Source organism: Anneissia japonica, unplaced genomic scaffold (genome assembly GCF_011630105.1).
Source record: "Anneissia japonica isolate Jap-2015-1 unplaced genomic scaffold, ASM1163010v1 scaffold287752_len1182401_cov188, whole genome shotgun sequence".
Taxonomy (NCBI): domain Eukaryota; kingdom Metazoa; phylum Echinodermata; class Crinoidea; order Comatulida; family Comatulidae; genus Anneissia; species Anneissia japonica.
Window position 1 is genome coordinate 1,097,573 of NW_022687544.1, and position 14,638 is coordinate 1,112,210.

The following is a 14,638-nucleotide window of genomic DNA, read 5'->3' on the forward strand; positions in this document are numbered from 1 at the left end:
TTTCAAGACTTCTAGATATGCCACTGCATAGATATGTCATAATGAAATGCATATTAAGAATATAAACAATATGTATATATTTTGAATGTGGTAATACTATGGATAGATAGATATTGCTCTGATATGCATAGATATTATATAAAAAGATATTGTAATTATGTGCAAATGGAAAGTATAGTAGTATATAGTAGTCTCAGATTTATTAGTATCATTTATATAGCCCAAACAAAGTACTTTAATAAGGTATTCTGAAATAATAATTTAATGAAGATTTTCTGAATGTTTGGCTTGTAAGTCATAAGTAATACCAATTTTAATCTTTAAAGTTATACTCTGTGGTGCTAATGAGCCTAAACAATAAAATGCAATTACTATACTTTCTTTGTAAAAAGTAAGTTTCTTAGCATTTTCATTTAAAAATTAGAAATATTTTAGCTAATTAACAGACATACCTTTATTCCTATTTTGTTGCACAAGAAATTAAAATGTAATCAAGTGGTTTTCCGAAAACTGAATGGACCCAGACTTTCTCTGTAAGTTTATATTTATAAGATTCTTTTAAACGAGAAATTTTAATTGAAGTTCACAATTTTAATATAACCATAGTGACCCAGAGTTTCAATCAGAAGTTTACAGTGTCTTTAATTGTAGAAGTCGTTTGGCGCAGCAAGAATGGTTTGGTTTCCCAACCTTGAGGTGGGAGTTTCAATCCCTTGCTGTGCACTTCGCTTGTGTCCTAAAGCAAGGCTTTGTTCGGGCTATGCCACCCAGGAGTATAAATGGGTACCTGAGGAGGTTCAAGTGCTAAAATGCTCTGATATATTTCATGCAGCAAACTACAGAATTTTCCCCATAGGCATCGTTCCAGTGACTGGGGTAATGATGTGGAAAAGCGCTCTGAATCTTTGTTGTGTAGAATGCTATATAAAAGCCTACATATTATTATTATGGTTATTATAAAAAATGTTTTGTGACTGCCTAATAAATTTCTTATATTAGTTATTGAAAGATGGAAGTGGTCTTCAGTTGTTGGGTTTGCATTGATAATGATTCTGAAAGTACATTTGTGTGATATGTCACATTGCTTGAAGTAGTGATACATTCAGTAAGTACAGTCCATAGTTTTGAGCAAACTTTTAATCTGTACAGGTCTACAGGTAGGCCTCAAATTGTATTTTTGTATTGGCTGAGACTATCGGCACTGCCGCAGTGTGAAAAAAAGCTCTAGTTTTCTATCAGCATTGCTGCAGTGCCAAAAAGCTGCTGTTTTCTATCGGCACTGCCACAGTGCGAAAGAAGCACAGATAACAGATAATTATTAAATAAAAAGATGATTGACACTTGAATTTCATGTTGATTTTTAATTTTGCCTGTAGCCTATGACAGTGTGGTGGTGATGATTGTTAATTGCAGTACAATATAATAATGGTTACAAAACAATTTAATTAAACAACATAGAAATGCCAAAATCCTCTGATTCCCTTCTGAGACTGGGTATCTGTTCAAAAAAAAAGTCACAGGTCTTATGCCAACATTTCTTCAGTGTATGTAATTGCATATGCATGATAAGCCTACATAGAAATACTGTACTGTACTGTATACGCAATAACAAATACAAAACACAAACATTTAAATATACCACCTCTTTTCATCATTATTACTTAGTCAAGATTTTTTATCATATTACTTAATGAAGATTAACAATCTTGCTTAACAATAATAGCAACATTGTCATTCTAATACATTACAGTATAATTACAGTAAAATAATACTAAGACTAATTATAATAATATTAATGAATAATAATAATACGGTAATAGCAATGATAACAATAATACAAATATTACAAAAATAACAAAATAATAATAATTATTGTTATTATAGTAATATTAAAAAGAGTGGGAATAGATGTAATTTTAGTATGCAAAAAAGGTATCTGTGCTTAACAAATATACAATACAATAACAACAATATAATACATATAATCATAGTTACCAACCGTCTCGCATCATGCGGGACGGTCTCGCATTTCGAAGTGATTTTGGATGAAACACGCATTTTGCAGAAACACAAGCGTGATCCTAAATTTGTCACGCATTTAACAAAAATCTATGCGTGATAACGATTTATGAGGATAATTTTAACTCGACTGGCTGAATACTGCCTCCATCGGTGTATTTACAGTCGATCTCGTTTTAGTAATGGCGTACAGCAATGATGGAGGTCCTTGGGCTGGTGACAAAGGACGAGATTCTTTTACTTATGATTATGGCCATGGGGGTAGAGTAGGGGGAGGTAATGCAGCAAAGATGAGGAATGACCTTCCGCCTAACAGTAGAATATTTATTGTCTGTGGGAAAAATCAGGATGAAGACTCGCTTAGAAGCCACTTCGATAAGTACGGTGCTATCGAAGATGTGTATGTTGTAAAGGACAGGGTAACAAAGCAAAACAAAGGTACCCAATGCTGAACACTACTGCATGCCTGGCCTAGCCTAACCTAGGCGTAGGACCTAGGAATAGGCCCTAGCCTAGTTATCTAGGGTAGCCTTTTTAGTCTAGGCCTATCTAGTTTATTTGCGCATTCATTGCTCTGTTTGTTTGGGATATGCTCTACATATAGGGTAGATAAGAAGTAGGCCTATATATATACTGTCTCTTATACACATCTAGATGTGTATAAGAGACAGTTACTATATTGAAGTCATTTCACCTCTCAACTCAACACCTTGGATTATTTACCTTAGACGATATTATCTACAGTAATATCATCCAAATAATTACCACAACAAAAAAAGATGGATTAGTACTTTCACTGATGATAGCTTACATTTAATATATTAAAATTGCAGGAGTTGCTTATATCAAGTACTCAAAGGCATCAGAGGCTTGCCTGGCATTAGAAGGCCTAGATGGAAGATCAATTGGCAATGATCCAAGGCCATTAAAGGTTTGTTTTAATTAATTTATAATTTAATAGCTAATTCATAATTGAATTCTGATAATATTACTGCTTTTGTACAATGTTTTGATGTTATAGACAACTATGTATTTTTTACTTTTAAATTTTATTTTTCTTGAAAACTGCAGTAGTAAATGTGTTGCCATTACTGTATTATAAAAGTAATTTTGATGCCTCAACATCTACCTCACATTAACATCATGCAGGATATTGACCCCTGTTGTCAATAGGGAGTCCGAACCAAGGGGCAATTAGAGCCTCGGCCAGGTTCCGGGAATAAAAAATCTGCTAGGGTTGTTCACAGGGAGAGTTTTTATGGCTTGAGTATACCCAAAATTAATATAGACCACATTATAAGGATTGTCTATCAAAGTTATGTTATTTGGATAGACAAACAAGGGGTAGAGGTCTGTACAACAAGGGGAGGGGGAAATTTCCCCCACTGGCCCCATCCACTTAAGTGCTTAAGAGATTTGTGAAATAAATCAGACTGCAACATATAGCCCTGTAATGTTTGATCTCAATTTGGTTTATTAATTTGAAGGTTATGATTGCTAACTCGCGCTATTCCACCACCCATCGTGACATTGACGAACAAGAAGAACTTATGAGGCTCTTCATCATTGTTCCAAAAACCTACACTGAGGAACAAGTGGAGAAGAACTTTGAAAGTAAGATTTTGTGATTGTGTGATGCATAAAATATCTAATCCAATAAAAGTGCGCTCCGTCTTTGGGAAGAGACATTTAAGCTGTTATTCCTGTGTGCAATATGGCCTAGTCATTAAAGAACGCAGTGCACTCTTCGGAAAAGGGTACGGGATTGTCTCCCATTGTAACTGCACTATCACCAGTAGAGGTACCCCACTGGAAATAAGTTTTCGGACTTTGGTAGGTTATCCTTGGGTTATCCACCAAATCAATCTTACTTTACATCAATTCCATCTTTGGATAATAAGGATTGGTTGTCTAAAAATGCTTCAAAAGAAAGTGTGATGTTTCTTTTGAGTGTTTTCAAAAAATGTCTAAAAACATGTTTTTAATTGTTTCACACAATGAGACTTTGTTTATACCGCTCATTATAACAAATCTATAAATAAACATTAACTTACATTACGTAAATTTATATTTTAATTGACTCATTCATCCACAGGTTATGGTGACCTAGACCGTGTTACATTAGTAAAAGACCGACATACTGGTGATCCTAAAGGCTTCGCGTATGACAATGAGACTTTGTTTAAATATGCCGCTCACTATAACAAATCTATAAATAAACATTAAATTACATTACGTAAATTTATATTTTAATTGACTCTCTCATCCACAGGTTATGGTGACATAGACCGTGTTACATTAGTAAAAGACCGACATACTGGTGATCCTAAAGGCTTCGCGTATGTCAAGTTTAGAAAGGCATCAGCGGCGGCCATAGCCATGGAAAACTGTGAAAAAAGTAGGTTTACTTCAAATTCACTGTATTATGAATTGTCTTTTGGACGTCCCCTTGTGATGGGCATCACCATAAACAGGTCTCCCAGAAGTGGCTTCTTCAAACTTGGGACCCCTACCACCATTGTTTATCATACTTTGTTTTTTGGCATGTAAAGAATAAAGATAAGAATAATACTGTATGAGGTACAAGATACAATTTATTTTATACTTTTTTTTACTTTTTGATTTAAGGTTTCAAGGCAATATATGCCCAACCCAAACACTCCAAGGCAGCACCGTCCTCTGCAGGCAGGGATAGCTACTCAATGAGTTCATTTTTTGATGGTGGACGAAGAGGTAAGCTCCAAGTGGCTCACTAACAAGTTAATAATATAACTAGAAATTGAAAATTGCAAGTGAAGTGCTGCGAAGTACAGCTGCATATAAATGTTCTTCGAACAAAATTATATTTATGCGAGTCAAGTGAAAATAATGAATAATAAAAATATAACAAATAATATGAGATACGACCCATTGTATATATCAGAACACTGACGAGCTGACGTAGAAACATACTAACAAACGAGCGTTGGTACCGTGTATGTCAGTCTACAACAAGCGTCGCCTAAATGTAATAATTAGCACGCTGAAATAGGCCAATAAATAAGTTTAACTGGGTTCGTAAATAATATTGGCCTCAAAATATTGTGGCTGAGACATGAGAAATAGGAAACCTAGAAATATAGTAAAAACGCTGAATAGTAATTCTCGAGCGTCGCCACATGCGGACGTTGGTACGTGTAGGTTAGTCTACAAACGTCGCCTAAAGTAATTGATTTTACCCGGCAGAACGAAAGAAGGAAACTCCGCTTTTCATTCGTCTTAGGCCCTTGTTTTTTGACAAACAATGACCTTTCAGATGTCAAATTGCTGTCAAGAATATGAATTGGCTGCTTCGCAGCAACAAATTTTATAAAGGTGGAGCCCTTGTGGCACACATTTTTTTGGGGCGTCCAAGTGCAGGTCTCCCTCTAATTAAAGACCCCTCCAATTAGAGACAACCTCTAATTAAAAACCACTTTTCTGTTGTCCTATATTAACAAATGTCTTTAATCATTTTTATTCTAATTAAGAGACCAAAGCTAATAAAAAACCATGGAAAACAACTGGTCCAAAATGTGGTCTAGGATGGAGACCTGTAGTTACATTTACCTTTAGCTGTTTATATACCTCATAACCAGACAAAGTTGATTATTTTGTTTTTTCTTATGTTTAATGTTGTTTGTGCAAAAATATATCCAGTGTGTACCAATGTATGAATTTCTTTATTTTTAAGAAGACAATAAACATTGAATTAAATTGTGTGATAAATAGCTTGTGAGAAAATTGTTATCTGTATATTGACAAATATCACATTTTATTTGTAATCTTTCTTTATCAACAGATCACTATTCAACTAGCATGGGGTCTTCAAGTGAACCCTATGGCAGCGCCTCCTCTAAGCTCCATGTGTGGGTTGATATATCAGTAACGCAAGATCAGCTGCGACGACTCTTTGATCTCGTTCCTGGCATGGACTACTGTGATCTTAGGCAGGAGACCACTGAAAGGGGAAGGAAAGGTTGGTAAAATGTGTTCTTCTTCCACTTAGGACCCTGTTTAAACATGAAAAAAAAAAGCCCGATTTTATAGGTGCAGTGATATTTGTCTATGCCTGACCTATGTTTTTAAAAGCACATATTTTAAACATTTTTGTCTATAACTAACCTTTACTTTCTCACAGGATTTGCACATGTACGTTATGGTACATCCTCATCAGCTATGTATGCTAAACAGAAGTTGGATGGATTTGAATATCCACCTGGTTGCCCAATGACAGTGAGGCTGGAGGATGAACCAGCCAGAGGATTTCAAAGGTTAGTTATAGGCCTACATGTTAATGTTGACTGAATATAAGATAAAATAGCATAGCAGCAACCACTATTAGTGTTTCATGAAGCTGTTGTTATCAGTATTTTTTTTACAACAGTATGGTATTTTTGTATGTTTTTTTTTGTATTTGTTTGGCAGAATTAGCTTAAGAGGATAATATTTATAATTTGTTTTTGTTTTAGTGGTTATGACTACAGGGGAATGAGTTCACCAGAAGGAATAGTGCGACAAGGATTCGGTGGAGAAGGCTCCCCCACCTGCTCCGTACCTCTTCCTTCAACTCAGCCACTTCTAGCTCATGATTGGTAAGTTTATTCTCATACAAGTTAATAATATAGTAATAATAATATTATATTTGACAATGTAAAGTACAATCTTGCCAGGAGCCAGGGATATGTATAAACTCCTTACTCCCTATCAAATATAATAGATGCAAAAAATGGAAACCTAAACCTACACTACCAAAAAAAAAAGTAACTTTACTAAAATGGATTTAAAATTTCAAATACTGATTTGAAGTTACAATTAGGATTTTCAAAAGTTAACAAAATGAATATAACTTACCATAATTATCATATTAGAAACAAACACAAATTAATTAAGAAAAAATAGAGTTAACAAATTAGTAACTTGAGACATTGTATTTTGCTAGTCAAGCTTTTAAATTAGAAATTGATCTGGATTGTTGAATTTGTATGGTAAATTGTTCCCATAATTTGGAAAAATTGCAAAAGATGAATTAAAAAAAGTATTGGTTTTGACCTTCCACTGTATTAAACGTCCTTCACAGAACAAAATCATTAAAGGAGGAGGGACAGTAGCTATTAATAATTTTAAAACCAAGTGCGAGTCTATTACCTTGAATATATCTTATCTACTTAAAATGCCTAATGCCTTTAATCTGCATGCATATGAGGTATCCCAATTCCCTTCTCTTCTATAAATAATAATTATAGTGGCCTTCCTCTATACCCTCTCCAACCTACTTATGTTAGAATTGTCATTAGGTGTCCACATACAACAACAGTACAGTATGTTGTTATTGCCAACTAAGACCTTGCTTTGCTGCATCTTTACACAAAACCAAGAAATTTATTTGCCTTATTGCATATATAATTGAAATGAGAATGACACGTTAACTTGGTATTTATAAACACACCAAGAAGCTTAGATTCAGTGACTCTTTTAATGTTATCAGATTCAATATTATAATCCCATGAATGAAAATGTTTGCACCTAGTTAGTAATAGTTGTACATATTAGAAGAATTTAATGGCAGTTTATTCACAACTGACCATTCAAAAATTATTCAAATCACTCTGAAGTTTCATACAATCACCGATTTAATGAACAGTCCTTTTAAATAGTGTTGTCATCTGCAATTTGAAAAAAATTATACCATTTTCAAGATCACTAATATGTATCAAAAACAACAAAGGACCAAGAACTGATCCTTGGGGAACACCTTATATTATTTGACTTTGACATTTTTCAATTTTGATTTTATTCTTTAATTCAGCATTACAATTTACAATGAATATAAATAAGAAATGTATCAATTTCCATTTTAATAGTCATTTTATGGATTTATAATTAAATAATTGATTTCAGTGAGGTGACGCAGCGCCTGTTTATAGTTTGCAACCCACGAGGTGTTCCTGATTACATATTGAAAGATGTATTCTGCCGCTTTGGTAACTTGATCGACTGCTACATGTTGCCAGGGCGTAACTACGGATATGCAAAATATGCAAGTAAGAAAATAAATATGTTAATTATTAGAATTACTCACTTTCTCATTAAAGTAATAAATTTTAACAACTTTCAATATTTTGATTACTTACTTTGTATGTTATTAGCTTTTAATCACTAGTTAAAATGAGAAATAAGTTTCCACTTCAAAATACAGGCATATTAAAATATACATATAACAGACCCATTATATATACATACTTATTATGTCTATATATTATATATATGTATCTACTGAATATATACTAGTGTCTAATGGAAATTTATACTACACCAGAGAAAGTTTGTAAAGTGAAATTAGTTGTAAAAGTACTACTGACTCACTTTTTTACTTGTATTTACTGAGTGATATTATTATTATTACTATTATTATTTTTATTATTATTTATTTATTTATTTAGGCACACAATACATGAACAAAGGATTGTCAATAGCTAATATATCACTGTCCTACTTGTAGGTGACAATCCCTTTCACAAGACAGAGTGACACAATGCTTTACACAAACTAAATATCAATATGAGGTTTAGGGAGTGGAATTGTTTTGGTCGTGAGAAAAAATCCTGCAAAACTGATAAGAATTGGACTCGGGACCCTCGGGATTAGAATGCAAGCATCTTAACTACCAAGCTGTTTAACTCCACTCGATAAATTTCTCAACAACTTTATATAATGCCATTTGTATATTCTTTTGGCTCATTGAAATAACTGTATAATGCACCTTATAATTCTACTGATTGATTGATTGAATCTGATCATGTCTAATACACACATCTCAATAGAAAGATTTTTGTATTTTCACTCACAAAAAGACTTATTTCACATACTGAATGATCCAGCTAAACTATGTTTTGTCCTATTATTTTTTTTGTTATTAGACCGTGACTCAGCCTTAGAAGCTGTTAAAATACTTCATGGCCAGGAATTGGCAGGACAGAGGTTAAAGGTTATGGAGGCAGACCCAAATGAAGAACAACGAAAACGCCCTCGTGTTAACTAAAGGTAGGTGGCATAATGCTTTAATTGCTCTTCTTAGATCTAAATGTGTTTTTGTTTTTTTTCTGGTATTTGTAGTTGTTCTGGTTTTTTTGTTATTAGTTTAACCTCAGTATATTTTGTTCTGGGAAAGATTTGCTAAAAAAGGGGGTTTCGTTTTCGCCGCTATGATTTTGATGAAGATAATGTGTAATAATCATATTGCCATTTAGTGATTTAATCTGGTACAGATAGCTGGCTATAACTTATCTTAGGCTTTCAAAAGTAGACTTTTATAGGGGACTTTTAAGTCCCCTATAAAAACTCTTTCAGCAAAAAAAACCCTTTCAGCAAAGTAGAAGCACTTTTTTATGTCATGTGTTCTCCCAAAGCCCAATTGCCCGCATTATTTGCCAGAATTAAAGGCCCCTGACCAAAGTTAAAAATTACTAAGTTTTAAGACCATGGCAAATAATGTAGTTTTTAAAGGAATTGGTAACATGATATGCATCATATTTAAATTAGGAGGCAGAATATTAATAAAATTTGATGGAGATATGATACAAATCCTTTTTTATATTGTATATATATTTTAATTGTTTTATATTTCATTTGTCAGAAATTTAATTATATACAATATTTACTTTTGAATGTTCCGTTTTAAAAGATGCTCCAATTATTTACTGATGATAATGATTTAAATTTGCTTTTTTTTTTAGCTTTATTTAACATCATTTTATATTTTATATATATTTGTGTGTAATATCTGGCTTGTAACCGCATATTTTGTGTGTGAGTTTCAGATTTCTTCTTGTGTCGTTCCTTTTTTCCTGTTCTTGTGGTTATTTACTCTTAATTAAAGCATGGCTAAAATGTAACCAAATAAAATGTATGTACAACTTCTTGAATTTCATTTTTTGAAAGACTTAATTGACAGTTTAATAAATCATTTGCAGTACAGTATTTGTAAAAATTCTAAAATGAAGTTCTGATCAGTTGCTTTCTTTTGTAAGATGATATATTTACAACAAATTTTCATATTAAAAAATTGTTTGTTAGGTTAAAAAGTGAACTGCTTTTACGTCATGTCTTGTCTTTGTATCGCAGAGTCTTGACTGACAAAGACCGACTTGACAAGGAGCGCCGTATACTCACGACTTAACTTCAAAATGACCGATTGAAGGGGATTAAAATGACTAATATCGTCATGACAGACACAGTTTCAACGACAATTTTTTCACACGATGAAGATGAATAATTGATGAGAAGATGTTTATTCACCGGGGGTGACTGACCACATGTCAATACTTGTTAAAGACAAGTGATTTGGACAACTAGAACCCTGAGAGTCAGGGTTTGAAAGTGGACAGGTCGTGGACAACCTAGACAGTGAAGACAAATAGATTTTCGACTACACACTAAACTGGGTGTGTTATAATGACGTTCTTTGCTGACGTACACAGTAGGGATGCTATAAACTCACTCCAGGCCTTAACACTATCAGGTTGTCTGTCAGACAAAAAAGGGTTTGATCAGACCTTTGCTGATAGTATAGCCTTTTGTCCAGACTATCAATTTTTATTTAACATGCCTAAATATGGTCATGATGACATCACATCACAACCATATATAGGCACATCATGACTATATATGGGCATACAACAATTTTTGTCAATCAAATTTCATAGTCTGGACAGAGCTTTGTGATTACACAAACCATGTCTGTTGCCCTACTTGATTAGACATTAACATTAGCTTGATAACATTGTGCTACCTTGATGGTTTATGCTGCACATACCCTATAAGATTGTTGTCTCTCAGACCCACAAACGATGTTTGATCAGAATTGTCTGAAACTCTATCTACACTATCGACGTTTACAGTGGTGGATTCAAGGGGCCCGTCCTTCCCCTTTAAATTTTTTTTTAATGGAGAAAGATTATATTCAAATTTAAGACCGAGAGTGCCATTTCTGGCCATCTACAGTAGGTACCGTAATCATACATTTTCTTACCTCAGCCCCAACCATGGTGGGATGAGGTGGTCTAGGCCCTCTATCTGAAAGTTCCTCCCTGGGCCATTTTATGTCAAATTCCTGGATCTGACACTGGTTTATGTGAATAGCACCTTATTTGCCCATATTATTATATGGGTGTGATATGACTTCATCATGTCTATATATGGATGCAAAATGACATCACCATGCCCATATTAAATGGGCAGTTCACACAAATATGTTACATAAAACTTGATAGGGTGGATAATATTCAAAGAAGTGTTGTATCTCCATGTCTATTGGAAAGTGTTGATCAAACTGGCAAACAAAATTCTAAGTCGTGCCTAGCTTTAAAAATTTGCACCATTTTTTAAGCAGATCTCTTATGAACCTTCAAGCGGTGGCCACACTATCAACGCTGTCTCATTTGCTAATTTATGGGCAAGATGATTTATTGTGTTGACAATTTTAATGTAATTTTGTGTTTGCTTCACTTCTTCTATGCCTTTTGAAAGTAACATTTTTCCTGAAAGCTCTGTGTTGGGCAGATGGACATGACGTAGCACACATTCGCCGCATTTACTGTCGTGTTAAAATACAAGGTCATATCTCATCTCATTTTTAACCATTTCCAGAACACAATGATTATGTTCTGAATTGCTATTATTAATTCAGTTCCATTTTATTGTTCATAATCATTTTTTAATTGCATCACTACTATTACTAAATGTTTTTATATTCTAAAAACAACAAGATGACACTTCTAATGTACACAATGTAATTAACATGTGATTACCAAAAATTCTAATTATATCCTTGTTGCACTAACCATTTCATTCAAATAATAGAAAGGTATGTATTTCTGAAGATAAAGCTTGTCGGAGTAACATTGACGGGTGCAGTTGCAACAGAGTTAAATAGCGACGCACATACAACAAAATGGACGAGTCATATGCGACCTTGTTGCATTCTTTAAATAGCCAATCATGATAAGTATAAATTATATTTAATATTCAAAAAGTAAAATCAAATAAAAAATATACGCTATTAAATTTTGCATACAATAACAGCAAAATCTGTTACGACCTTACCTTAAACATGTCGCTTGCATTTGTAGACAGTTGCCATGTATTATTCAACAGGTTTAAAGGGTATAGTTCGTGATGCAGACTTTTTGTCATCCAAATTTATCATGTTCTTAAAGTATATTTGTAACCACAGTATCGACATGACCGACTTTAAATGTAGAAATATGTATTAAGTGTTTAAATAAATGTTTAACAATCGCAAGCCTTACTATATTTCTCTCTTGTTCTTTTAGCAGGGTAACCCTATACTGAAGTGCACAGGGTTTATTTTTAGTGGCTTTTTAACAAATATTTTGCTATTTTTCTCTCATTTTATTGGCATTGTGTGAATATATCATGGTATTACTGATGATTAAATGTGATTAAAAATATGCAATTAGTTTGTGTTTTTTTTTTGTCGAGCAGTGGTGGCGCTAGCACTTGGCCATTTCTCAATCAAAGGTTCTGAAAACTCCTGACATTGACCAGAGGACTTAAGCAATTTTGGGCAACTTAAAACTGTTTTATGGTGTTACTTCCAAATTTTCATTTTGCTTTAATGGGAAACAGGTTTTCTCATTTGGTCAAAGTTCAGATGAAAGCTTACACCCCTCTGCAGAAAGGTTAAGGTAAACTGGCAAAGGTTGAATATGGAAAGAAAAAACCTGTGATAGGGCTGCACTGCACCGTCATACAGTAAACTCACAATTTATATATTTCATTATCAACAAACCAATGGGAACTTATAATAGTAATGATCATTATTGCATACATTTTCTTATACAGTATAAATAACCATGAAAACTACAAAATTAGCTATTCGTGGGATATGGCAAAGAACAGTATAAAGATATACTGTATCATGATTTAATATTTGAATTTGAAAGGACAGACTTGCTAAATTGAGTATTGCATAGTAAGTTGAAACATGTCTCTGAAAGTGTAGCGAAATTTCACATCTAAAGTATGCATGGAGAGTTCTTATTGCAGTAAATTTAATTCTCTGGCATATACATTATAACATCCAGCACCACCAATGCACCATCTGGTAAAGCAGGATGAATGTGGCAGCATGAGATTGTTCTACTTGAGAGATATCACCAATACTGTGTGGCCATAATATGTAGCATGCTGCGGATGTATTTAAAGCTCCATGAGCCTCATGATGTTGATAAATACTGTAAAACCTCGAATTGAAGCCTGGTGGGCGTAATCCTGAGATGAAGCCCGGACCCCTCTTTGGTTTGCAAAATTAACCTCAAAAAGAAGCGTATGGGTTTCTTTACAAGATAGCATAAGCTTCTTTTCAAGATAGTGCAGTACATAATTTCAACAAAATAAATTAAAAACTAGCTTGGTTTATACAGTAGTTTAAGAACAGAACAGTTCTATTTTCTCTATGGGTAAATTAATACCAGTTAAATATGCTCTATGATACAGGTTGATGTTACAGTGGCCTTATTTATTGTTTATAGTATGAATTCACAAAATTTACAGAATTCATTTTGAAAAGCCCCCTCTTTACTTTGCAAAAGTAAAAGTTGGCAAAAAAGAAGCCCAGGGCTTCAATTTGAGGTTTTAAGGTATTAGACAACCAAAGACAATTTCTCATTTTGGTAAATACAGTATTTATTTGCTTATAGGTACACATTTATGTACAGTACTTATCCATTACAAAGCATTGAATCAATTCAATAAAATAAATGTAAAAAATAATGATCATAAACAAAACATGACATGTTTCCATGCTTGGCATATTTTTAATAGGCTCACTGCATCAGTCTACGCCAGTCTATGGAGGCTCTGACAGATCATTTTCAACATTTTTCTGGGACTGCCACAGATTAGCATCACTTTAAGCATCACTTTAAACAAGTGCTCTCACAAACTGCAGACATATTCATTGCTCATGATTGACCCACAGTGCTAATAAGCCTGTGTTTACTGTATGGGCAGTATGACAAATGCAAGCTTAATACAGGTAATATCTTTTGCTTAGATGTGTTAATACTGATATGTGTATATGTCAAATTCAATTGTTCATTAATAATAACTGTTAATGATTAAATGAATCTGATTACAATAACCCAATAATTATATTGGATTAGATTGGATTTATTCGGTGTAAACACCAAGGATAGCCCACGAAAGTCTAGAAGAGGACTTATTTCCAGTGGGGTCATTCTGGTGGTGATTGGGCAGCACACCGGGAGACAATCCCCTACTCTTTTCCGAAGAGTGTACTGCATTCTTTAATGTGCATAGAATTTTATTTGGTGTAAACACCAACGAAATTCTAAAGTCTGGTGGTGATTGGGCATTACATGGGCCATAAATGCACACAGGACCAACGGCTTAAACGTCTCATCTGAAAGACGGTGCGCTATTGTAACTTATATTTCAGCCCTCCAGCTGAAACACAAGGAGAGGCAGTGATGGGAATTGAACCGGAGACTTAATATACAGGGCTCCCTCCAATTAAAGACCACTTTTGGGACCGGGGTTTTCATGTTCTTTAGCA

General features: G+C 33.8%; 1 protein-coding gene across 1 annotated transcript; it reads left to right on the plus strand.

Annotated features, from left to right (window-relative positions):
- Positions 1-2,177: 2,177 nt before the first annotated feature.
- Positions 2,178-12,509, plus strand: LOC117120013 (RNA-binding protein 45-like). Its single transcript, XM_033265008.1, has 11 exons — positions 2,178-2,457; positions 2,853-2,950; positions 3,507-3,633; positions 4,292-4,417; positions 4,648-4,752; positions 5,840-6,016; positions 6,179-6,311; positions 6,510-6,632; positions 7,939-8,081; positions 8,958-9,081; positions 10,162-12,509. The coding sequence occupies exons 1-10, from the start codon at positions 2,202-2,204 to the stop codon at positions 9,077-9,079; spliced, it is 1,410 nt and encodes a 469-aa protein (XP_033120899.1). The 5' UTR covers positions 2,178-2,201; the 3' UTR covers positions 9,080-9,081; positions 10,162-12,509.
- Positions 12,510-14,638: the final 2,129 nt, after the last annotated feature.

Bases quoted from the DNA above. Each gene is read 5' to 3' on its own strand.
- LOC117120013 (XM_033265008.1), top strand. From the start codon at position 2,202: ATGGCGTACAGCAATGATGGAGGTCCTTGGGCTGGTGACAAAGGACGA. The intron at 2,458-2,852 runs GTACCCAATGCT...TTAAAATTGCAG, and splicing joins GGTAACAAAGCAAAACAAAG to GAGTTGCTTATATCAAGTAC. The intron at 6,312-6,509 runs GTTAGTTATAGG...TTTTTGTTTTAG, and splicing joins CCAGCCAGAGGATTTCAAAG to TGGTTATGACTACAGGGGAA.